Source organism: Gouania willdenowi, chromosome 1 (genome assembly GCF_900634775.1).
Source record: "Gouania willdenowi chromosome 1, fGouWil2.1, whole genome shotgun sequence".
Taxonomy (NCBI): domain Eukaryota; kingdom Metazoa; phylum Chordata; class Actinopteri; order Blenniiformes; family Gobiesocidae; genus Gouania; species Gouania willdenowi.
Window position 1 is genome coordinate 32,930,318 of NC_041044.1, and position 26,812 is coordinate 32,957,129.

The 26,812-nt window shown below is 37.9% G+C and overlaps 1 protein-coding gene across 3 annotated transcripts in view; it reads right to left on the bottom strand.

Annotated features, from left to right (window-relative positions):
- Window positions 1–26,240, bottom strand: part of pnpla6 (patatin-like phospholipase domain containing 6) — a 34,842-nt gene extending 8,602 nt beyond the window's left edge. For 2 of the 3 annotated variants that reach the window (XM_028473941.1, XM_028473805.1), the window contains exons 1-29: window positions 26,128–26,240; window positions 17,408–17,496; window positions 12,998–13,051; window positions 12,669–12,756; window positions 12,483–12,565; window positions 12,272–12,363; window positions 12,032–12,172; window positions 11,735–11,894; window positions 11,038–11,118; window positions 10,642–10,770; window positions 10,450–10,530; window positions 9,933–10,068; window positions 9,091–9,159; window positions 8,710–8,810; window positions 8,313–8,483; window positions 7,967–8,044; window positions 7,592–7,797; window positions 7,316–7,447; window positions 6,959–7,082; window positions 6,685–6,798; window positions 6,525–6,600; window positions 6,290–6,439; window positions 6,131–6,194; window positions 5,787–5,955; window positions 5,520–5,702; window positions 4,454–4,572; window positions 3,786–3,942; window positions 3,501–3,617; window positions 3,342–3,411 (exon numbers count right to left, since the gene is read on the bottom strand). In XM_028473941.1, the coding sequence (XP_028329742.1) occupies window positions 3,342–3,411; window positions 3,501–3,617; window positions 3,786–3,942; window positions 4,454–4,572; window positions 5,520–5,702; window positions 5,787–5,955; window positions 6,131–6,194; window positions 6,290–6,439; window positions 6,525–6,600; window positions 6,685–6,798; window positions 6,959–7,082; window positions 7,316–7,447; window positions 7,592–7,797; window positions 7,967–8,044; window positions 8,313–8,483; window positions 8,710–8,810; window positions 9,091–9,159; window positions 9,933–10,068; window positions 10,450–10,530; window positions 10,642–10,770; window positions 11,038–11,118; window positions 11,735–11,894; window positions 12,032–12,172; window positions 12,272–12,363; window positions 12,483–12,565; window positions 12,669–12,756; window positions 12,998–13,051; window positions 17,408–17,455 (3,193 nt within the window). In that variant the 5' untranslated portion in view covers window positions 17,456–17,496; window positions 26,128–26,240. Of the gene's footprint in view, window positions 1–581; window positions 699–3,341; window positions 3,412–3,500; window positions 3,618–3,785; window positions 3,943–4,453; window positions 4,573–5,519; window positions 5,703–5,786; window positions 5,956–6,130; window positions 6,195–6,289; window positions 6,440–6,524; window positions 6,601–6,684; window positions 6,799–6,958; window positions 7,083–7,315; window positions 7,448–7,591; window positions 7,798–7,966; window positions 8,045–8,312; window positions 8,484–8,709; window positions 8,811–9,090; window positions 9,160–9,932; window positions 10,069–10,449; window positions 10,531–10,641; window positions 10,771–11,037; window positions 11,119–11,734; window positions 11,895–12,031; window positions 12,173–12,271; window positions 12,364–12,482; window positions 12,566–12,668; window positions 12,757–12,997; window positions 13,052–17,407; window positions 17,497–26,127 lie in introns of all 3 variants that reach the window. The other variant, XM_028473856.1, reaches the window with a different exon arrangement.
- Between the last annotated feature and the right edge of the window lie 572 nt (window positions 26,241–26,812).

Here is a 26,812-nt window from a genome sequence, read left to right on the forward strand (position 1 = left end):
GCCTCAGTCCTGCATGTTTCCACACACCTACAGTATGTCCAGAAACCTTTACAGCCTACTGACTACAATTAGGTTGTGATGAAGCAGCTCAACTGCTAATGAAAGCAGGAAAGTCTCCTCTGAGGAGCTGGAATTGCCAAAACTAGAATAAATTACGAGAAAATTTCAGCAAATGAAAAGGGTCTGAAAGGAATGTGAGAACCATGCAGCTCTCTGTGATCAATGGATGTTTAAACATGCTGATTAACGAAGAAGAAAGTGCTGGCCAATGAGTTTTGTTGGGGAAAATTTAATGACAGAATATATAATCAAAGTCCTCGGGGAGGATAACAAGAGCCTGTGATTAATATTCTGATAACATAAGATACTAATTGTATTATTCTGAAGATAGTGAAAAATTTTGTATTTCCTTCCAATCCATGGCCTCCCAATGTGCATCTGTTCAAGGCGGGGTTAGTTACACTAGAATACACGAGGTGGGACAACAACAAAAAAAAAAAAAAGGAAGCCGAGTGATTTGTTGTCAACCCGGGAAGGGAATGAGGGAGAAGGTTTTGGGGATCGGGTGTTTAAAGTCTGACCTGGGACATTGTTAACATAGCAACCATCCACAAGCAAGTGGCCATCCTTGGGGTCGCACAGGGGAGGTAAATAGGGAGTGTAGGAGGCGCTGGCTCTAACATATCGCCAAACGCAACCTGTCGGGAGATGGAGATGGACAAGGAGGAAGACATCAAATATGGGCTAGACTCCACAACACAGATGGAATAAATGAGTAAGAAAGGCGGAGAAGAAAGTGAACACAGAGGAAGAGAGAGGAAACCAGGAAAGAAAACAACTGCAACACGATGAAGAATGCAAGGAGCAAAACAAAGCATGAGGGAAATAAAACCTAAGCAAACATAATTCTGGATTCAGTTTTAATCCAAATAAAGGGAAATTACACAATAATCAAAATTCAGAAAAAAAAAATCCTCTAGATAAATCCCCAGTCTAGTTTTTAGCTGCTGAAACATGGGATTAGGAAATTTGTTTGAAAACAGTTCCTATGTATCACTTCTCATCTATTAATAATTCAATTAATATCATGATTGTATTTGGATATATAAGATCAATATGAACAAAATGTGCAGTGATGAACAGACATTGTGATGAAAAGACCAGCTGAGAAAGAAAGAAAGAAAGAAAGAAAGAAAGAAAGAAAGAAAGAAAGAAAGAAAAAGAGACAAACCATTTAGGACTGCTGGGCCTCCGCTGTGAGGAGGAAGCTGCTTTGTTTAGTGTCAAAATGATTTGTTTCGAGATACATAGCCTTTTTATTGATTCCTGGAGTTATAAAATCCTGCATTTTACGACAATGAAATTAAGTTTTGTTTCAGTATTGGGTTAAGGTGAAAAGCAGACAACAAGCTACACATACTGTACAGGACACTTTAGGAAAATGTTTTAAGCAAGGATGGGAATGATTAGATACAGTTATACAGGATTAGGGATAAAAAGAGCAAAAAAAGGAAAGACACGCTCATGTGTTCTGGATCCTACATGTTGATGTGAACAAAAGGAGCGAATATGACTGAAGCTACAATTGTAGAGTTATTTTGTCTAAATATTCACAACACATAGATTAGACACACTGATACACATCTACATCAGGAGGAGTTAGGTTTGATAAAAAAATTTTGGGGTGAGATAAAAATTATTCCAACAGTTACAGCTTTATTGATTTAGAGAAAGAGAGAGAGAGAGAGAGAGAGAGAGAGAGAGAGAGAGAGAGAGAGAGAGAGAGAGCGAGAAAGAAAGAAAGAAAGAAAGAAAGAAAGAAAGAAAGAAAGAAAGAAAGAAAGAAATGGTGATGAAGATTTGAGAAGGCGTGACAAATTCTTAAACTCCATAAATCCAGGATTCAACACCATAAAACAACATTAAACCAAAACATCAAATCATTTGTTTGGTATTCTTCTTGTTTTTGCCAAATTATTTTACATATTACACATATTTTACAAACTAAAGACAGAAAACATGTCACTGGATTTGTGGAGCATTGAGTGAAAACATTCATACTACACAGAACTACATTAGTTGAAGTTAGTGATGGAGCACCTCAAGGCAAATACAAACACAGGCTTTAGATTCTCTCCAAAAAAGACTGGCAAAAGACTGGAAACTGGCATTTTTGTGCATAAGGAATTATTAGCTCTATCAAATGTCTCTGGCTCTTTCTCCGCCCATGCAGGTTAGCCATTTGTCATTATCAACTGGTTGAAAATGATTAAACTTTTGTATGGAGTATCTAATTACATCAAAAAGGAGGGGGGAAAATGCAGTTCAGTCTTCTTAGGAGACGCATTAAACAGCAGTTTTTTAGTAGTTTACTGAAGAGCAAAATGGGGGCATTAAAGCGTCTGAAAAATACCTTTAACAGCCTTAATATATGCATAGTAGGGATGCACCAAAATTAAAATTTGTGGGCGAAGCTAAATAAAATATAAACGCTTGGCCGAATAATACCTAATATCGAATACGGTTGTAAAGTTTTTCACTATTTTTCTAATAGAGCATAAATAGACTACAATATATTTTTAGACATGTTTTTTAAAGAAAGTCAATGTTATGTATTTATTGCCATATATGTAAATGCAAACTGCACCACTGAACGCCCAAACTGCACTACTTTTTTTTGCTGCCGATCATGTTGGGAGTCACTGCTTGGAGCCACGAACCCATTGTTTGCACACATCAGCTGTTAGCACAGTGCTAATGCTACACCAGCCTATAAAGCAAGAGCCGGTGTAGTGTAAGGAGGAAACAATAGCGATGTTTATGGATTCGTGGCTCACATCGCTAAAACGGACTCGGTTGTGGAATTGGACGGTTTCCAACTTTTACGCGGTGACGAAGAGCGGTAAGCGGAAAGGAGAGAGTCTGGCTGTGTTTGTGTGCGGAAAGGAAGAGCTGTTGCTGTTGCTGTGCTCCTGCAGCAACGCACACACACTTTTCCGACTCTAAATCACTGCATGTTGTTTGATTGCGTCTTTGCGTCACACGCTACTATTCTTTTAACTCACCAAACCAAAGGCCAAATGTGTCTTTTTTTGCAATATTCGGCCGAATATTCGGTGCATCCCTAATGCATGGTTTCTGTAGCTGCTGTGTTAGCTTAGTTTGCATGCAAAACCAACTGTTGTCAGACATTAGTTCTCATGCCATTCATTAATATTACATAAATGCATTAAGTTGAAACAAATAGCACATTCTGATTATTGTGTTTGGCTGTCAGACAAAATATATCCAAATAAACTCTTTATAAAAAAAAATAGTAACACTGTAATGCTGTCACTCACCATCCTGGTGAACACGCATGGCTGAAGCTGTGATATCAGTGGTGACATTGAAATATGGCAGCCAAAGGTCCTGAAGGCATTTATTTTAACATTATTAAGTTTAATTGTAATTTCTTTATCACATTATTTGTAAACTTTTAGTGAAGATGCAGCCCTTACCTCTGCCTGTCTGTCCTGGAAAACTTTAGAGACGCTGGTGTTAAAGGCAGAGCCAGAGAACATGGAGGTGATGGGATAGGTCAGATCGAGCACTGTTTTAAACACTGAATTCATGGCCTGAGGAAAAAAAAAAAGTATCTCATTTTTATATTTTACTCAAAGCTTTAAGGCATTCAGTTTCATTTGCAGAAAAATACACACTTCTAAGACTAAAAACAAGTCATCTAATTTGATTAGGCAGCTGACACCTTACTGTCAGAGAGCAATAACATAAATGAGCTGTACCTTAGACCATTCTCTTGCTCTCTGTTTGGTTCGAACAGCGCTTCTCTCCTCCGCGTACAGCGCACCAATGAACGAGCCAATTGACGTCCCGCCCACTATGTCAATAGGAATCCCTGCTTCCTCCATAGCTTTTATAACGCCTACATGGGAGCAGCCTCTGCAAAAACACGACCCAGTGTTTGACAACAGGCAGGCTTCGACCACAGACTTCAACAGGAGTGAAAAAACTGACCACTAGGTTTCTACTATGTTATCAGAGCAGGGGTCACCAACCTATCTGAAACTGTGAGCAACTTCAAAGGTACTGAATAATCAGAAGGGCTATCGGTTTGATAAACATTTCTTAAATACTAAATTTTCACGGTTTCACTTTAATTAAAGGGTCAGATAATAAGGAAAACTATCAAATTTGCCTCAATGTCTGGAAATAAATATTAAAAGATGGTTAATTTTATACAAAAACCTATCAAGTGCAGGATGTACTCTATTAAAGCCCTGACTACATCTGTCACCTGTATTTATCTCTGTGAGTTTGAAGTCTGCTAAGTAAATCAGATTTTAGACAAAGCTCATTGGTTTATAGTGCTCTTGTTAGAAGAGGCCAGAGGGCACCTCTTATGGTGCCCGCGGGCAGCAAGTTGGTGGCCCCTGCCTTAGAGGTAACACACCTTGCTCCACCTCCTCCCAGCACAAGGGCAATACTGTTTCCAGTCAGAACTCGGGCCAGCCGAGAGAAATCACTGTGTCTGTCTGCAGTTTTCTGAAACACCTTCTCATACAGGTCTCTCTGCAAAAATAAAACAAATTAGTCAACTTTTCCTTAGAAATAAAACAGACGCATGCTTTTATTGTGTTGAGGCAGAGCTATCAAGCATAGCATGAGGTTTACAATCGAAAATTATGAAATTACTTTTAATGTGAAAATTGGCAGTATGTAAGTTTTTTTTTTTGGCTTTATTTGGTCAAAAATCTATAATCACCTATGAGCATATCGTAATCCAAAGTGGTCTGAGTTGACACCGTAATTTTACAGCTTCTCTTGGCTTTGTATATGAGGTTTAGAAATCCAGGAGTGTGACGTGACTTTTAAGCCAATCAGAATTTTTTTACAAACAGAGTTGATGCGTTCTCTGTAGTAAAAGTGCTATGGTGGACATTCCAGCAGCAGAAGTCCCCATCGCTGCGTTAGGCACAACGGTTACACAGTAAAGCAAGCGGAAAAAGTCTAAAGGCACAAAACATACTCAGGTGGAACGGACTCCACGGCCCTCCATGAATGCGCAGGGTCTGCCCCACTTACTGGTGTCAGAGGGAGAGTGGGGATCACCCCAGCTGCCTGTGTGAGCTTTGTGGTGGGGAACGAGCTCACGGCAAGAGCCGATGTTCGGGGCAGTAATTATAGAGTGTTATGTGCATTCATGTCAGTCTCTCTAAAACATCAGAAAACTCTCCAATAACACTATTTGTTAACAGTCTCTAGTGAGAAAAAAGTATCTAAGAGCTCCACAGTTGTGCACGTTCACAAGGATACCAGTAAGGGACGATAGATTTCAAAACAAGGAAGGGAGGGGGGAGCGTGGTTGTTTCTATACAAATCTCACGATTCTACATACTGCAGCTTTAACGTAAACTGTTGTTTTATATGTTGAATGTTTAACACAGTGAGTTGTTTTTTTTTACATACGTATATATATATATATATATATATATATGGGGAAAAAGTTTGCTTCACACCAGTTTATTCGGACTGCGTCTGGAAAAGACCCTGCGTGGACACTTGAGGTGAAGGTGCCCTGAGCACCAGCTGCGCATGTTGAGCCACTCCACTGTCCTCGAAGGTCCAGGCCCATCCTCTCTATGCAGAAGGACCAGCTGCTTTAGAGCTCGGACTGCTGTGTTCTCCAGCATCTGCTCCAACTTAAAGCGAAAAAAAATAAAGCAGGAAGTTGAACTCTAACGATTGTCAACACATTTCTACCCCTCACACACATGGACACATACTTCTCCTAGCGTGGGTTCCTGATCGCCCAGGCCAACTATGAGGATGCAGTCGGCCTGGCGAATGCAGCGCTGAGTCCATGGTGTCATGTTGTTGTCTGTCTGGTAGAGGACAATTCGATTGATGTCCTCCTGCTGGGCCAGCCAGCCGGAGAGACGATACTCATGAATACTGGATGGATAGATAAGAAAAGCAAAGATGGGAAGAGAAAAAAACCATAATAAAGAGTAATGGTGGTAAGATTAAATAGAATAGTGGTAAGATTAAAACCAAACAGAACAAAAGAAAATTAAAGAATACGCAAATTGTAATTACAGATATTATTAGGTGGAAAACGAATGCTGACCTGTCCAACGCTGATGCACCCAGTCGCTCTCGTATTATGTCACTGGTTAAAAGTAAAGTGGGTCCTGTGGGTGTCAATTAAGCGCAGCAAAAAACAATTTAAAAAATTTGTCGGGTCCATTTCTATGCATCAATTTAAATGAATGACTCAATGCTCTACCAATGGCGCTGAGTGCGTGGCTGAGCTCCAGATTGAACGCATTGATTGGGACTTCATCACAAACAGGCAGCACAGCCACAGTGGAGAGGTTGCTGGCTGGGTTGGTGACATCAGCACTTGCTGTCACATTGGGCAAACTGAGGGCTGAGCCTAAAAGTAAAAACAGAGCCACAAGAAGTCAGGTAGGAGTCAAACAGTCCACTGAGAGATTTTAAACTCTTCTTTATAGTCTCACTTGAGAATGGCCCTCGACCCTGCTGCAGATTTCCCAGAATCTTCTGACCCAACAAGTGGATCAACCTTGTCACCACCTAAACACACAGAAAAAAACAAAGCTCTGATATAACTCTGCATCCAGCCTTTAAACAAAACATTTTCTCACCAAACCTGCAAACCTGAGGGTATCGCCTTTTGATGCTGTTAAGAGTTCCTTCTGGTAGTTTAACCAGCTCTGTGTCTCTCACGGCGTGCACTGTAGTGGCTCTTGGCTGTTTGGTCAAAGCCTCCACCTAGAAATTAAGCAGGACACCCTCAGGTAACAACTGTTTATTCATTTAAAAACTGACTGTTTTTATAGGAATATTATTTTTCACACAACATTTTTTTGTATATTTTGTATATTGCACGCAAGGTGAAGGAAATTTTGAGAGATAAAAGCCTTTTTCTCACCACTCCGATTAGGTCTCCTCGTCCATATTCCCCAACCAGCTCTTTCTTTCCATTTGCCTTGCGAATGACTGATCGTAAACGCCCATTGAGAACAATGTAGGTGCAATCTGATTGGTCGTCTTGTCTGTTGATGTCAGGAAATGAGCACAAAATTAAAAAGAAATGGGATCATTACAATTATGTCTTCAATTACCCATGTTCAATTACAACTCAACTATGATTATGGAGACCAGGCATTTTTTCCAATTACTATTAAAATTCCAATTATTTTTCCCCAACCCTGGATTTAAACATAAATAAAACAGTGTGGTAAGACAAACACTTTGTCAGATATGTTAAAAAATAAAGTCAGTGTACCTATAGAGGGCTCTGCCGGCCTCTACAGCCATCCAGTCAATAGCAAAGTCCATCTGTCGGACAAACGGAGACATGCGGATGGCCACTGTATGAGCAACACTCAGTACAACACTGGGTTGTTCCCTCATGATCCTGCAGAGGACAGCACACACAGCACAGCAAACAAAGGCATAAGAACAGCCAGAGAATGGTTTAGGTGGAGGTGATTAATAACAGCTTACTCTTTTGAAGTTAATTGCACTTCCTTTGCACATCTTGTAAAGAAGACAAACTTACTCATAGAAATCTGACTTGGAGATCTTCAGGTAAGTACAGTCTCGGACCGCTTTGATGGTGAAGATTAGAGGTTCTCCTGTGAGCACAGCGAGCTGGCCAACCATCTCTCCCGTGTGTGTCACAAATAAGCAGACAGCGTCCTGCTTGTCAATCATACGCTGGTAAACGTGTAAACAACCCGACAGGACGAAGTGCAGACTCGCGTCCTTAAAAATAATTGGAGAGACACACAGAGAGAATATTTGTGGCAAAAATATGTTATTTGCACTATTGATCATCATTTTACACTGCAGGTTTCTTATGCTTTACAAATGAGAAAATTAATATCTCAATGCAAGTTTTCAAAGAGGCTGCTGAATGGCTGGTGTAGAGTACCTGGTCTCCCTGTCTTGCTAAGACGGCTCCAGCTTTTGCATGGTGCAGTGTCACTCTCCCATTTAAGAGAGCGGGATCCTGAAACACACATATTCAAAATACTTTATTTCACTGTGAAGAATCACAAAGTCTAAAAAATACATGTATTAATGATTGGTCTTCTTTGTATTAATGTGAAATTAACAGACATAGCTGTGCAAACCCAGAATACACAGTGCACAACATGGATTTAAATAATCCCTCACTTCATATTGTTAAAAGAAATGCTGTTTTATTTGCACAACAGAACAAATATTAACAAATATTACACAAAATAAAAAGTGAAAGATAATTATTAAGTACAGACCTCAATCCTCATGAGTTTCAGAACTTCTTTCTTAGCTTCCTCAAAGAGAACAGAGCTGGATCGACAAGTTACAGGTTGAAAAATATCTTCCTCTGGATACGAGTAGATCCCTGATGGCACTTCATCCACTGTCACCTTTCGCTCACGCTGGTCCTGAGATACAGAAGGGAACTGAGAACAGAAAAATGTATTACTTCTTTCTGAATAAACCTCCTAATATTTATATGAAGAAAAAAAACATTCAGGCACTTTATGATTGACTTCATTGAAAAATATTGCACATATGTAGCTTCAAAGATAATTCCATAACATTTATCTTTTTTCTTTGTTCTCTAAAATATGGCAACCACCAATCCACAATCACTATTATCATGTTATTGATTTGCTTGGTACTGACCCGAGTGAGGCCGGGAGGAGTGTTGCCTTCTCCCGCAGAGACAGAAATCCTCCCTCTTTCAAATGCCATATCAAAGTCTGACCGCAGACTTTTCTGTATACCTGCACAAATGACTTTTATTTAACATTCACGTGAAAAGAAAAATGTGTGAATATTTTGAGAGCAAAGCAAGACACCAAAAGGGTGAAAAAGTCACTGTCAATGACTATCAAAATGTCTAACCAAGACATTTTGATAGTCATTGACAGTAACTTTTTGTGATTAAGAGTTACAGTAAAATAAATGTCTAAAGAAGCATGCGTTGCAATATAATAATTCATTGGTAAACCTAAACAGTGGTTAGTGAATTGTAAAACCAATGAAAGGTAGAAGATCTCTCACCAGCAATGTCTACAGGCATGGAAATTGTCCTGCTAAGCGTTGGCACTGATCCGTCTTTTCCTTGGTCCACTGTGAACAGATAAAGCAGGCGTGTCAAACTCAAGGCCTGTGTGCCCAATCCGTCCCACCAAAGCATTCAATTCAGCTCCAAAATATGCTAAGGCTGGCTATCTTTCTATGCTTATTGTTACATAATTGTGGTCATTTTTTACAAATTATGAATTTATATGCAAGGACTCTTTATCTAAAACCCTGCAATTTGTTCAAAATAAATTTGCAATTTTTAAATAATTATGAAGTTTAAATGTGACAATTCAGATATTATAAGAAGAGAATAAAATGATGGAATTGCTGTTTTTCCCCCTACAAATCTGGATTTTTGCTGGTCTGGCTTATTACAAATTAAATTGAGTCATATGACACCCCTGATATAAAATGAGTGCGACTTTTATAATGCATCCACCTGTTTTCCCTACATATTTCATCTGCAGTATGTATGATTATGTATAAAAAGTAAAATGCATGCGCAAAAAAAACTATTTTCATGAGCAATTCAGCAAAAATAATTAACTGAACATTCTCTCCATGACTATAGTATAAAGCACGTACAGAAAAATAATAAATATATGTCTTCAGACTTCAGAAGAATTTAATTGCACAGAATAAATATGCAAACTTCAAAGTTTAAAGTCTAAACTTTCCTTCAATTAGATGACAGTGTTAACCACCAAAACCATGTTTAATCCTTTGGTCTACAAATGGAACCAAAAAAAAACTTGAATGATTAAATGAATTATAATAAACTAAATTCTTTGTAAGTTAACATTACAACTACACACAACCTGCAGCCTCCCCCTTAATGGCAGCTTCCCGGTGTTCCTCAGGAACCGTCAGGCTGCTAAAGCGCTTGCCATGGCGAACTGGACTGGTCCGAGCAGGGTGAGGCGACTGAGGTGGCAACCGCGACGGCTGCATTTCCTACAAAATAAGAGTTGGGACAGTTATAACATAACTCAGTCAGAATTAACCTTTTGTTGTGTCCAACCTAGCTGACAATATATCAAAAATCAAAAGTGTCATTACCTCATTTAATATGCAAGGTACCAAACACAACCATCACCAGAATTATTATATCTTTCCAATACATCAATTTGTGTAAATGATCTGAATATGATAATAATAGTTATAAATCTATATTAACTTTTGTGTATTTAAATTTTACCAGCACCAATGACTTGACCACATGTATTTGTATTTGCAGGAATGATGTAGAAGGACAAAACAAATATTAAAGAGTGGGCTTAAAAACACAAACCAAACACCTGCAAGTGTGTGCATAGATGTGTGTGCATAACTCACATGACTGAAGAGCTCATTGGTCAATCCCAGATAGTTGTGCAGAGCTAGAACAGTTACTCTTTGCAGACGAACCATGATAATCTAAAGAATTCAATGATTGAGAGAAGCCCACAGTGATATGTTTGCAAACATGTTCTGCCTATGTACACAGGATCAGCAAAATGAGACATTATTCAGAGCAACAGAATTCACCTGTACTACTCGCACAAGGCTCCCTGGATTGCTTCCAAACGTAGAGAGGAAGGCCTCCACAGGTAAACGAAGAACAGAGGAAACCTCTGCTGCTCGAGCCGACACGGTTTTGTAAGGCTTCTGGTGGCCCTGAGCACGAGACAAAATCCCAAAATTAGTTCACATCTTTTACAAATAAAGTGATATCATTGTATGTGAAGTAGGTCTGGTGAGTCAGCAGGTGATCGTAAATAAGGCAAGAAGGTAAGACTGAAAAACAATTAAAATCCACCTCAATGAAAAAGAAATCATGCCACACTAATATGTGTGTTTTCTGTTAAACAGAATAAAATACAGATACAACAGCATGATAAAGTTACAAGTGCAACAAAATGTAACTCTGTGGTTGGGACCTACTGTGATGACATCCAGAATGCTGAGGAGGCTGTGGACGCTGTCTCCGGCGTACACCTCCTTCACAACATTTTCTTTGCCATCCTGGAAGACACAGAGAGCAACTTTTGAGTATGAAGAATTTTTTTGTTAAATTATAAAACATAAAAAAACAAGAGCAGTCAGAGAACGCCAACCTCCATCAAGTGCCAAATATCCTCTTTGTCAGATATTGGCAGTTATTTGGACCAGAGATCCTGATCATGGCACCATGATCATTCATACTTTGAAGGCTTGAAATAAATTTTATCCTTATTAATGCCGATACAATAGGTCAAAATGTGTGGACACTAACATTTTTTCCAAACATTGTGATAAAATGTGCAGTCCATTTCCAATCCAGATGAAAGTTTGTGTGGCAATTGAAGAACCAACCTAACATAAATTTCAAATTTCATAAAGATCGATCAATTACAAACAGAGATTTGACTATTAGAAATTTTTCCAGTGATGAGAGATTGGGATTTTTGGATTGACTGATTAGAATCAGTGTATTGATCCAGATCACCTTGGTGGAGGTAAGAATACAACACAAATGCTGTAAAGTATGTAATAAAAGATAAAAATCTTTGATTTGTGAGAACTAGTGTTGATAAGAAAACAAAACAAAAACAAACTTGTATCAGGATGGAGAGAATAGAGGCATACAAAACATGCATACCGTTGCAGTAAGGCACAGTTCCAATTTCCCATCCTGAACAACGTAGATGCTGCTGTCATGCTGCCCAGGTCTGAACACGTACTCGCCTTGTTGGAATTTCTCGAGCACCATGTGTTTGCACAGCTCGAGGAAGAGGGGCTTCTCAAAGTGGCCCAAAACTCTGCAGTGGAGAATAGCAAAGAGTTGAAGAGGGGTAGATTTGTGCTTTTTTAGACTTGTTTTGGACAAAGGATTAATGGAAAGTAGTTTCTCTGTGTAGATTTTTGGGAAATAAGAGCGATCTCAAAATACACCCACCGGACATTTTTCAGCATGTAGAGCACCTCAGAGGGAAGGTGGGAGTTGGCCACATCAAATTCAGTCAGGTCAGCCTCAAGAACTGAGGGAGGGGGCTCCTTGGCCTGAAGGGTGGGCACCTCTTTCTTAATGCGCAGGATCCTACCAAAGTACAGACAAAAGGAAGAGGGATTTTGACAGTAAGTCTGAGCTTGTGTTTTAGTGCAATGATATGACCCAGCAAGGAAGTTTTTTCTGTACTTTTTGGCGATATTCAGCATTTTTTGTTTCTTCTTTAGGCGTGGCCGGGAGGAGGAGGGCGTCCCCACGAGGGAATAGGTAGACTGAGAGACCTGCTCAGAAACAGTTTGCGTGAAGTGTTATTGCAGGTCTCTAGTTTTAATGCAAATGACCCTGAGAGTATTTGCACAACTGGCTTTTCAACTACACCATTTCATGGACGCATTCTTACCTTACGCATGATCTTGCGCCCGTAGAACATGACTTTATCTCTTTTGCGAAAACGGTATTTGGGTGCCTCCTGAGCTTCGCGGTCTGAGGATGATATCGAAGAACAATTTAAAACAAATGTGAGTTCAAGTATTTGAACAACTTGCTTTAAATGCATTGCAAAAAAGGAATATAAACAACTACTGACTTCGAAGCCGAATCTTCCGCAATACGAAGAAGATAAGGATGGCAATAGAGACTATAACGATGCCTGCACCAATCACAATCCCCACCATCTAAACAAAGGCAAAACAAAAACAAGCAAAGACATGATGCAGTGTTCCTGCTTAAGCAAATTAACTCTTTTTATTCAAGGTCTTCAAATGAAGAGTTTGATTTACACAAATTTGATTCAAAGATTTTATTTAAAAGAATTGAAAGACACAAAGGATTTAATTATATGCTGGCTGTAGCCATTGCAAAGCAGTGTCCAACTACCGGTACATAAATGAGGCTAGGTAAAATCTCTTAACTCACCATGCTGGTGTGCAGCTCTTCCTCCACCAATTCCTTGAATTCATTAAACTCATCCTGATGCAACAACAGAATGGGAGCATGAATTAGTACACAGTCACTGAACAGGATAACTGCTTCAGGATTCAAGTATCCTGAGAGTCCTGAGCCAGAAGCACTGCCTTGCAGCCAAGGAAAATACAAATATGGGAAAGAGGGAAATGTCTTGGACACAACATATCAATCTGTACCAGCAGGGCAACATAGTGACAAAGGGTTACAATAGGCACCACCCCCAATCTAATCTTCTTCACACTTCTACTTACTTGTGTGTTTAACACAAATATTAACAGATCAACCTATGGAGTTTTCCAAATCTGCCCCGTTTTTATATAATGGGATTCCAGGTGTAAAAATGTAGAGGTCATGGACAACAACAAGGACTAGGGATGTAACGATTCACTCAACTCCCGATACGATTCGATTCACGATACTGGGTTCACGATACGATTCTCTCATGATTTATTTTACAAAATGGGACTGTAGACAAATACTGTACTATTTTCCTTTTATTTTTCATTGTCAAAAGAATTCCTTGATAAACAATTCAAAACAATGCAATTTAACTAAAAATAAATCTTGAATGAAATAATAAAGGAATAATACAAATGAAAATGAAGCCTATTAATTTAAATTCTGGTTCTATAATAAACAATGCAAAACTGCATAATAGTTCTTTTTCTTTTAAAAGTGCAACTGAAAATGTATTTTGTGCCTTAACAATTGGACTTTTAAAAAAAAAAAAAAAAACCGTGATTACACTGATTTACGTCATATTTGTTTGGACCAGCAGAGGGCGCTGGTAACACAGTGGTCGGTTGGCATGCCTATATATTGCACTGAAGAAGAGAAGCTATGCTAGCAGACAGAGCTAATAGAAAAACGTGACTTTTACAGATATTCAAGTAATATTACAGATATTCTTTCGGTGCTAAAGGGGTAATGAATCATTTATTAACATATTTAAGAGTAGAAGGCGGCCAGAAAGAAAGTATTTGCAGACTCCGCCCGCCGCCTACACTTGTGGATAGCACTTGTGGATTAAAAAAAGTACTGCGATTCAATTTTCAGAAAATCGATATCAACCGTGATACCTATGAATCGATTTTTAACTGCCTTACGATTAATCGTTACATCCCTAACAAGGACTATTCCTTTATCACATCGTGCAACCAGCTCCTCTCTTCTCTAGCTTCAAAACAAAACTAAGCAGAAAGTCAAGAGATTCCTAAAGGTGAACCTGTTTGTTTTACTTTTTTCTACAATGATTATCAGTGCGTATGTATAGGACTGGGCAATATATAGAGATTCAAGATATATTGAGTTTTCTATTTTGGCGATATAGAAAATTACAATATTGCCTAAAGCTTATTTTGTATCCAAACACATGTTTTAGGAGTCGCTACTTTTGCTACTTCAGAACAGCATAAAAAGCACAGTTGGATGAATAGCTGAGGGTGTCCTAACCCTGACCTTCCACTAAACAAGCCACAATACAGAACTCACTCACATGTCCTGTCTCTTACAGGAGAAAAAGCCAAAAGTGGAACATATTGTGCAACTGTTTGTTGATGAATGTGCCTGTATGGCATTTTGCAAAAAATCAGCAAATTTAACCTGAATTGTCTTTCGGGTCAGACATTATTGAGTTAAAAATATCAACGTTTATATTGTACTTGTGCTGTGCCTGTAGGAAGTCTGTATTCATACATGCATGGGAAGACTATCGATATATACAGTCTGCCCATGCATGTATGAATATATATATATATATATATATATATATATATATATATATATATATCTATAGATGTTTGTGTACAGGTACTGTATGTATATATGTATGTACCGGAGGCATGTGTGTATATTGATATATGTAAAATTCTGTACATATCCTGTTCACCTTTTATAACTCTCATAACTTCATGGTGAATTTTGTTCCACATATATATAGTGAAAGCCCATTTTTATTTTTATTTTATTATTGTTTTGCACATCACAAATGTAGCAATTTTTCTTTTCGTGTGTACATCGTTTTATGTCACACTTGCTTTGGCATTGTAAACCTGTTTCTCATGGCAATAAATATTTACGGTTGTACGGTGTTTTTGAAGGATATTAGACTGACTTTAGTGACAAGCTTTGATGTAAATTTTCTGTGTTCAAAACAGGGGACGGGACTTAGATAAGCAAAATGCTTCTCTCGTCTCCTTTTTCGGCATGTACAAAAAAAAAAAAATTGTAAACGTGAAAGTGAATGTAACCATGTCGAAAATAAACTGAATAAATATATAAAAAATACTCATTTTTAAAATCCCTTTGTGCAGTCACTCCTGTGGATTCTACATAGCTTTCAACTTATCCTGAGTTACCATGACTACCTGTCAACATATTCTTTATTATTATTATTACTCACCTTAGTTACAAACATTGCTCACTGAGGACACCTGCTGATCAATACTTATGGGGCATTTTTTAGGACATTAGACTAACTTTTAAAAGCCCTTTGTCCAGTCACTCCTGTCGATTCAACTTTCCTGAGTTACCATGACTACCTGTCAACATTGAGCTGTCCCAGTGGATAATTTTATGAAATAATTTATGAATGGTATCGTTGCAGTCCAAACAAATCCAACGTTGCACAACGATGAACCTAGCAGCAGCCTTGTTGAAAGTCTTGTTGAAAGATATTTGAGGAACACACAGACAGACAAACAGACAGATAGAGATTCCTTGCTTTACAGATAGATAGATAGATAGATAGATAGATAGATAGATAGATAGATAGATAGATAGATAGATAGATAGATAGATAGATAGATATAGCCATTATGAGAAAAAATATTGAGATTTGAATTTTTGTCCATATCGCCCAGCTCTTTGTGTGTCTGTGTATGCGTGCGTGTGTGTGTTGCTGAATGGTCCAACATCAGATACAATGCTTAGTGCTTTGACTGCCAGCCAATGAAATTTGGTGTTTGTTATCAGTAGTTTTTAATTATCGTGTTACAGGATAAAGGTTGTTAGACTGTAAAAAGTCTAAGCTGGATAAGTATGAAGAAATAGTTCAAACTGAAGTCTAGACCACGTGTCAAACTCAAGACCCGGGGGCCAAATCCGGCCCTTTAGAGCATCCAATTCGGCCCGCAGGCAAAAGTAAAAATGTCTGAGAAAACATTAATTATTGTGTAAATTACTAAATAAATCAGTTCAAATTCTCCAATTTAATGAAACTCCACAATGTTTTTCGTGGCTTACATTTTTCCTTTGTTTATATCACATGAATGCAGTCAATTTTGGTTGCAAATTGTGGAAAGAACTAAATTTTTCTACAAATCTCAAACAATTTCACAAAATTCTGCTAAATTACAAAAATTCTGTTTAATTACAAAAATTCTGCTAAATTCAAGTGAATTGACGTGATACAGAAAAGTAGGGCACAATGATGTTAAAATTGTTTTTTTTTCCTCCACCTATAATCTAAGGCCCAATTGAGATCAAACTGGTCCGTATTTGGCCCCCGAACTAAAATGAGTTTGACACCCCTGCTTTAGACGATAAAGCTGAAGAATTAAATGTGTGAATGTATGTGTGTACACTAAATGCAGAGCACGGAGCGTAAGACTCGCATAAAAAAAGGTGAAACTGTCGTGGTTTCACGCTGGGGTTGGATTTTTTTTTTTTGGGGGGAGGTAGATGGCATAAAATCTACTAGTTAACTCAGGGGTATCCAACTCATTATTGTCCTGGGGCCACATGTATCTTAGTGTGACCTAAAATGATGCCAGCAGATTATTAGAAAATTAAGTACAGTTTAGTTACAGTAACGAAGTCACAGGATTTGATCACCATGTGTTGTCAGTTTTCATCTCTTTTTTTTTTAAACAGAAATATATCTCACACATCTGCCTATATTTTGGGATAAATCCACAATCACTAGTTTTCTATATGAACATATCCTGTACCAGAGCGAGGAGGTCTTGCTATTTCCCATTCCCAGCTCATATCAGGCGTAATGTGGACACCCGTCTTTCACATGACAACCATAAACCCAATCACCAAAGACTTTCTTTGTCAAAAGCAAGTGCATTTCTTTAAAAAAAAATGTTTGCATGATTAGTTCATCAGTTTGAACTGCTGTAATCCAATCTATTAATGTGCTGTGTAGAAAGCAATAACTCTTGAATATAAATCTGTCCTTTTTGTTGCAACTATTCTCTCCATTCTACACACAAATAAGGATCTGCAGTAAAGTTTGAGCAAATAAACCTTGTTAACAACATCAAATCAAATCAATTCTGTCATTACGATAATAATATTTTACTTTCATGTGTATACATACTGTATGATAATGAATACTGGGAACAAACCAACCTTTGGGATTTCTCCTTGAACCCCTTGTTCGGAGGTATTCTGTCCCATTGTAACCGTGTCTCTTCATAGGGAAGGTCCATCAACGTTCTCTGAAAACAAAACACAGATTACACTTCAGAGATGCATTTTATGTTAAGGTCTTGGAGGTGTGCCTTATACAAAAACTACAGATAACACCTGCAGGAAAATGTCCTTGTCAAAGTTTTTAATTGCATGCACACACACACACAAGAACAGAAATTAAAATCAGGCATAGTTTCAGGTTTGACGTTCACGTCCATGGACAGATACCATTACTCAAGCTGAAGAAGTTAATTACATGTGACTGCAATAAATATATGACTGATGCATGAGCAACTTCTCTTTAAATGAAAATGTTGTTGATGAATTTAAAGAAAAATAATAAAGGCTCTTCTTCTTGAATCATTAAACACGGGACATGATATAAAAATCTCCTTTGTGCCAAAAGATGGTAGTAACATGAGGTTTACCATTTGAAAGTTAGCATTGGGAGCTGCGTCTAAAATATGGAAAGGATGTAAATTTTGGGACGCATCATCAGTAGTGTTCCTTAGAACAAGGGGGTGTTTCAGCCTTTTTAACAGTATACACCCTCATCAAAGGTGGCAAGCTACAGGGTGATCAAGCTTAACTGTTTCACACTCTCTCCCATCTGCAGCTTTGGGCCCTTTGATCATCTCCTTCCCATGGTGTTTGCTCTTTGATCTCTTCTTTTGGAATCCTTCAATGGCATTTCTACAGTTGTGCCAACCTCTTCAGTGACATGAATGCTGATGCTCTACGAACTGTGGTTGTGTTCCCGTCGCTGTGCTTCAATCGACTGATTTGACTGGTTGCTTCGTAAGAATGCAATTCCCTTTCCTCTGCTCTCTCAAACATCCTCTCTTTACTTGGTGGAATCTCAGTCTCTAAAAGTCCCTTTTTCCCCAGCCACAGGTAGCCACCTGTTCCGTGCCCACTCATGAGAAACCTGGTTGTTTCATTGGTGCAGCCCATGGGACTATGCAAGGAAGGAAACGCCCTCTTCCCTTAGTCAAGCCTAATGCTGACCACATACCTACTAGATGGCAGCCCCTGCGGCCAATCAAACCTGAAGCTCTTGTTGCACTTACTAAGTGTTTTTTTTTTTTTATTTCAGTCTGAATTCTTGCTTGTGTTGTACGTTGCTTTTTACAAAACCATCTGCTAAATGAAATTCTAGAATTGTAGTCATGTCCTTCTCTCATGCAGTCTGTGCTTTCTCACATCCTCTGAGCTTGCCGTTCCTTATCTGTGCTTTGCAGTTGGCCATAGCTTGTGATACTCAAATGTTTCCCCCTATACTGTTCTGTTCTCTTCTTACTTTCTGCAAACAGCAACCAGTTTGGGCAGACAGCCGCTACTGCTGAGTCTGGTTCTGCCGGAGGTTCCTTCCAGTTGGTCTTCTATTGTAGAGTTGACCAAAACAAAGATGGTGGCGTCAGAGAATAACTAACGCGAGTGGCTCCTCTAAGTTTCAAAAGTGCAAGGCAGTGAGCGCACGCACTAGTTAGGCAGCTGTTCCGTGTAACCCTCTTCCTTTATCCCGGGTGTGAATGGACGGCAGCGTATCGACGGGACAAGGAGGAAACACCCACCGTGACATCAGCGGCAACACACACACAGCAGCAGCAACACAAACGCAGCATGAACACACACATAGCAACACACACACGCACGCACACACACACACACACACACACACTTCTTAAGGTAAAAGGAAAGTTTATTTTTGTTAGAAAAGCACTTTCTGTATTAGTATTTGGAATTTTGAATTAAGAAAAATGTGAGCGGCAGAGTGTATTACTTTAAACTGTTGTTATTTTCATGTAAATGAAGAATTAAAAGATGCACTTTTTTCAGTAAGCTAGGCCTATGTGTTTTCAACATAAATCTTAAATTCTGTTGGTTCATGAAGGACACCATGACAGACTGCCGGCTCCCACTGCCTTTTTATTTTTTATTGAATGCTACCTACTCTGAATGCATTATTTTGTGCTTTCATATTCTTACTTGAACTTTATTTTGGAATTTTGAGTTGAAGAGCAATAAACATATATTGCAATGTTAAGGAATTCATGTTTTTTTTTTTTCATTTTAGATATGTAAATCAACATGTATAAATTACTTTTAGTCAATTAATGGGGAGAAAATGGATAATTGAATCGAGTGGAATCGAACTGGGAAAATTAATCGTTAGATTAATCGATGCATCGAAAAAATAATTACTAGATTAATCATTTAAAAAATAATCGTTTATCCCATCCCTAATAGCTATGAGATAACCTGATCAGCTGGGTTTGAGTGCCTTTAGCTTTGGGCAATGACCAGTAAGTATTGTAGAAAATCCAAATATTCAATCTCTAAACTCATTAGAAAAAACAATCTTCATACAGTTTATGATTCAGAGAACACTTCTTGGGTCGCAAAAACTCACTTCCTAACTTTGCTAACTCTCACTTTCCTAACTTTGTCAAAAAAGTAACAACGAGCTTCATTCATCGACTGTATATCAGACCGGTACTCTGTTTGCTGAGGGCATACACAGTGGACTCCTGAACAAACAGGACGAAACAAGATTGGCTATTAACAACTATATTACTCATAGCACCAGAACACCTATTTGTTAATGAATCAAAGATAGGTAATCATTGACTAGGGCAACCGTGGCTCAGGTTGTAGAGGATTGTCTACTGATCAAGAGGTTGGGGGTTTAATCCTGGTATGTCTATGTGTCAAAGTCTCTTTAGGCAAGACACTGAACCCTAAGCTCCTCCTAATAGTTGATCAATGATTAGTGCTTTGGGACTACCTTGGTGGTAGCGCTATATAAATGAATGCAAAGTTAGTAAACAATATACCCATCTGTAATTGGGTAAAGAAGATACATGAAGCTGTTGATGAGCAATTGCTCATCCATCAGTTAAGAAAACCATTGTTTGGGATGGTTAGGTGACTGGATGGTAAAGATCATATTAATTTAATGGACAGCTTTCTCATTTTACCAGGTAAATTATTCTGTGTGGATTATATAAGTATTTTTAATGTTGGTAAACAGTGACCTGTTTGTGTGCACCCAGCCTTGTTTTCTGTGGTATCATGACAGCTGGATATACTGCCAACATTATTGTTAAAGGTAAATGTATATGCTAATTCTGGGCTAAAATTAACACCAAGGAAAGTCTCAGTATAGTTCCAAGTCTTAAAAAAACAAAAAACAAAGATGAGTAGCTGCTTCCTCCACAGGCTGATGCATATCCTTTAACTTGTTCACCATCACTGAGTGAGAGTGGATGGCTGAACTGCTGTATTGATGATATTCAATCAGTGAAAGGAGGACGGTGTCGGGTTACATGAAATAACCAAACCTCAGAGGAAGAAGCAGCTGTGAAGGACAAACTGCCAATGTATTACATATTAAGGGTGTAAGAAAAAATGGATTCGGCGATATATCGCAATATTTCACCTCGCGATTATCGTGTCGATCCATAAAATGTCAAAATAGATTTTTTAAATCATGCTTTATAATGAAAAAAAAAAAACATGTATCTGCTCTTACATATACCGAGCACGTAAACACCCGTCACTAGGTGTCAGTGAATGACAGCAGACCTTGTTAAACTACCTCACTCCTCGAAGCATTTTAGCTTGGAAGTTTTATTTTCATAAAACATATGGGGCACTTTTATATATGTACTTACTAATTATTCTTTAAGAATTTTAAAACTTAACAGAATCCAAATCTGTTGCAGAAGCAAAAGGTAGAACCTTTTTGAAAAATGTAATTAATTTGACAGTTTGATAAACACACCACTTGTTTTTCATATTTGTACTTGAATTACAGTTAGTTGTGCGCAATTATTGATATTGCGATGTATGTTGTATTGTGAATCAAATCGTATCATCAGCTTCATGGCAATTCACACCACTATTACATATAATTTAGAACAATGAGCATTTATGCTGATTAATTTTTGTTAAAAATCTATTTCCTACTAAAATAAATAAATTGTTACTGATTCAGCATGCAACAATGAAAGTATATATTTCTCTGTTAACTGATCGGTTGCTTGCTACACCGTCGATTGCCAAACATAACTTGTCTCAGTTTCAACACTGTGTGTGGTAACTAACTGGTAACCACAGTGTAAAGCAACACACAGGGCTCCAACTACACAGGGATGAGTTTGCGTCCAGCCTCTGGCCTCCTAGCAGAGCCCCGGGCCTGTTTCCTTTGTCCTCTGCGAACAATGACGCTAGTGTCGACTCCACTGTCCAGGGGCAGACTTGCTCCGACTGCTAACACAACTGAGTCTGTTTGCACCTAACACAATACATAGTCATTGGGTCATGATGTCCAAAAAAAAAATTTATTTATTTTTTTTTTTTTTTTAAATGTAGCTATTTTATCAAAGGTGTGAACAAACTTCCAACATTCTACATATCTGATGATACATTTACAACACTAAAACAAATGTAGTATATTGACTATTGACTTGACCATGTGAGAAAAGTTATGTCACCTTCACTGTGTTTTCTTACGCTCATCTCTATAAGCCACATTTGGTTACGGACATAAAATCCACAATAATATAGTTTCAATCCACTTGGCCTTTCCTTAAAAGTGTTATCATTATAAAAACTAACTCCAATTGTTTGTTTTTCTTTCCCAACAACCTTGAAAATGTTACTCATTTCATTTTGTTCTATTAAATCAATGAGCATAGACAAGTTAAAAACCACAATTAAACAAAAATGTGTGTCAAAAATAAAGAAAGATACAATTAAAAGGTAGATATAAGTTGTACTGACATGGATTGTTCTGCTCCTTTTTAATTATTCATGTCATATAAAGATGTATGAGAACAGCATTAATGTCACCCAATGTCTCCTCGAGGATCAATGGTTTACTGAATCTGAGCAGGTTTATTGATTAAGTTATGATCAACTTTATTTAAATTAACCTAATTTAAATGATCCTGATGACATAATTCCAGACCATAATGATTAAATAAAAGTAAATGGACAAAGTATCAGAAGTTATCATTAATCTACGATGTTTCAGACTCTACAATCCTAACATTGATGGTCTCGTCCACAACAACAGAACAACTTCATCCACAGATCTTCTGGAGCTCCACAGACACAGCAAAGTTAAACAGACACTGGTGGCTCTAATTTAGGAGTCGGTGAGGATTTAAGTTGTTTTTTTGGCAGTTTAGACAGTGTTTTAGTGCGGTTCAGATTGTGTGTGAAGCAGCCAGGATGGGATGGGGGTGGGTGGTGCATCTAATAAGCAGTCCCCGAAACATTTCCCGATTAAAAAACGTCCTTTTCCTCACGATGGCGGCGTTTCAACCCGATTCCATCCATTTACGCGTTAAAAGGTAGATTCCGTTTTCATTGGTCAATTCCGTGATTCTGTTAACGTGAATTTTAAAGGGTCCTAGTGTAGTTGTTGTTAGCACACTCAACTGAGGGGTAACTGAGACTTGCTGCAGCGCATACCAGCTTGTGTCCTGTAGCCATCTCTGATTGGCCAGCAGCCCAGGAAGGCGGTTCTCTGCAATTCTGATTGGTGAACATATACATCACTCAAATGATGGAGACGGAAGAAAAAACCTCCAGCATCTGAGGTTACGTTATTGCAGTCGTGAAATCTCAATATCAATGCGATTAAGGTTTATCGTTCAGCCTTAGTCACTCCTGTAGATTCTATGCAGCTTTCTAGTTATCCTGAGTTAACATTACTATCTGTCAACATTGAGCTATTCTAACTTATTCTGAGTTACCATGACTACCTGTCAACATTGAGCTGTTCTGTAAAGCTGCATTTAAGACAATTTTATGAAATAATTCATGAACGGTGTTGTTGCAGTCCAAACAAATCCGATGTTGCACACCCTTGAACCAAGCAGCAGCCATGTTGAAAGTCTCAGGTCAATCTGAGCCTGATTTGCAGAGATGATTGAGGAACACACACACGCAGACAGAGGTTCCTTGATTTATAGATAGATAGATAGATAGATAGATAGATAGATAGATAGATAGATAGATAGATAGATAGATAGATAGATAGATAGATAGGTAAAAAGTGGAGGAAGGAAATCCTTGTGGAGTACCTTCTCTTTAAGGTCTGTAGCAAAAAGCTTTAATTATTAAAAATGTTGTGTCATTTTAATCTTTCTTGAACTTAATATGGTTGTTGTTTTATAATGGATTCGCCCCTTCTTATAATATTTGATTTAAGTTATGTATTAAAAGTTATTGAAAACGTGTTTAGAACATCCTAATTAAGAATAAAATAAATAGCTTGTATTGTTGTTCATGAGGAGTGATTTGCACATTTCTGTAGTTATGACTGTCTGTAAACATGAAGTTTAAACTGGTGACCATGGGTGAACCCTGAGGATAGCAGCTCGTATTTCCTTTCAGCCAAAATAGTTTAGCATATTTTGCACTTACAGAAGGTATTGGTTGACAAGACTGTGGTGGGTTGTGTAGTAAACAGCTGCCTGGATGGGGATTTTTTGCCTATTTTGAATGTATTTAAATGGGTTTGACCATGCATATCAACTTTTCAAATACAAAGGAACTTAAAACAATGTTAAAGAAACCAAAAACAAAAGTACAGTTGTAAAGATGGTGGCGTTGAAATGTCTGGTTAGAAAGCAGAATTGAGACCCATGACTATCACTAATATACGTTGCAACAATTCAGAATATTTGCATGGAATCATCATTTCAGGCCTAGATCAAAGCCTCACCTTGCAGACTGCCTCTGTCTACATATCGCACAAGGACAGAGAATGTTGTTTTCTCCTGAATGTCAGCAAGAGTCAAATTAACTAAAAAAAAAGTCTTACTTGCAGCCACCACTTTTGGTGTCTCTCATCTTGCTCTCATTACATTGCTGTAAGTAAACTGTTTTTTTGCAGGGGTCTGTAATACCTGTTCTGTGAATGATGCTGTGATAAGTCTGATATAATCATGTGTTGGTATGTAATACACTGCCCCAGGGTCAATGACATACTATATGCATGTGTGCTAAACAAACAAAGAGATCTGATGCAGGTTAATTTGTCCATTCATCCTTTTACTGTATACTTTGGTACATTTTAGCGACCAAAATGCTGTCATTGCTTTCGTCGACTACATCTTTTAAAGTGACAATAACTAGACTATGACTAATAAAATACATGTGAGCAAAAACTATATCAAAATATGTTGATATTTCATTAAATAATGAAAACAAAACTATATTTTCGTAATACATGACAAAATCCAATCAGTAATCATGTGATTTTACAAATTGATCACATCAAATCTGTCTGTGTGTATTTACAAACATTAATATCATCCCTTATCAGGTTGATCAATGCTAATTAAATCTTTATCTTTTTCAACTATATCTGTAACAGATTTAGTGGACAAAAGATCTAATGACTCAAATTAGTTGCATCATAGTCAAAAGACTATTATTAAAACTTATTAAAAATGTACAGTCAAAAATTCACATTGATTATAATAACAAGAACTCCTACAATAGCATATCATCAGCACAATATTCTATTTTCCTAAATCAAGAGACAAATTATCCTGTGTTGTTAACAATCTTCTCCTCTAATCACTCAGGTTGTTGGTGTTATTGTTTTCACATCAAGAACAAGAATAAAGTTCTCTGTTCTTGTGGAAGATGTAAAAACTTGGGGTGTCCCGATCCGATATTGATATCGGATATTGGTCCGATATCAGTCAGAAAACGTATATCAGATTTTATTCATTATATTAAATCATAGAAAATTCTTATTCTAAAAGGTTAATTATATGTAATCCATTGGTTTATAATAAATGGGTCTTTTAAAAAAAAAAATAATCAAGCTTTTCTAACATTTGACACAATAAAATAAGTAATAAATGTTTGTATGATTCGTGCCGATATCGTATCGTATCATATCTGTCAATTATCAAGGCTGCAATGTTGGTATCGTATCGGAAGTGGAAAAAGTTGTATCAGGACATCCCTAGTAAGAACATTTCAAGTACATATTGTTTACATCTTGTTGACAGATATCACAGCACATCTTCAGATCATGTGGAGTCCATGCCCTCATAAAAAAAAAGGGAAACGAAACACTAATACCCATCACATGGTCATAGTGTTGGGGCTGATAAATATGATTTTGAAAAGGAAGAAACTACATTGTGTGATACGGTTAGGTCTTATTGTCTTCAATCACTCGTGAGCAAAATGTGAGAACTTCAACTAAGGAAAACATGGTTTCATCTCGGTTTTAGAGGAAGACCCACTGTGCTAACCTGACAGCAGGAAAATGAAGCATCATTGCAGCAGAGCAGAGGACACCTGCTTTCCTCCCATCTAGCATTAGCTCCCTGTCAATGATGGTGATATTTGTTTACTGCGCTCATAACCGTCGTAAACAGAAAAACGCCCTGAGAAATGCTGTGAGTGCTTAGGTCGAAACAAGGAAAGACTGCAGCGAGTTTTTTCCCTTTGACCTCCACACGAACAGCCAGAGCTCGGCCGTTGTCAACACGCTGAGCAGACAGCTCCTGTTTTAACCGGCACCACTCGGAAAGCTTCCCCAGAAAGATACACACAGCTGCAACAAACAAAAAGGCTTTTCTTCAGGATATTAATACATATGTATTTGTATTTACCTGGACTAGTGAACCTCCGTCAACCGTCAATGACTGACAAGTAAAATACAACGGAAATCATATTCCATGAAGCCGTTCGCTAGTTCACAACACTAGCCAATCCTCAACCGGTATTTTTCAGAGTTTGGCCAATCAGAGCTCGGCACTGGGGGAGAGGCCACAAAGTCCCGCCTCTCTGTATGTAAATAAAGAGCCAGTGTCCAATCAGCATTAGGGGAAACAAATAGGCGATGTGTGATTGGATGATGTAGGATTGAGTGACAGGGAAGTTAACAGGAACTTTGACGTTGACGTAAAACACTGCATTGAAGTGCGTGTACACACGAGACGTGTGAGCACACGATTTAGACACTTTATTCCTCTGCGAATGATAAGAAACATCAGTCATTTTAAAGGCATGTCTTTGCATGCATGTTTCGATCTGTAAAGTTTTTAAGCAGCTTCAGCACTTTTTGAAGATTTTCTTCGTAGTATTTAATCACAAGTTACATTTGTCCTTTGATCGTTTTGCCTGGAAATATTTGTAAGGCTATTAAGTAATTTATTCTGTCATTCATTCATGAATAGCTACAGTGACGCAGACAGTCTCATCAGGAACACACTACAGTGAAACAATGCGCTCTTATCCCAGTGTGATAAATTCAGGAGGATTATCTGAATAGAAACATGTCTGTGCCTTAAATTG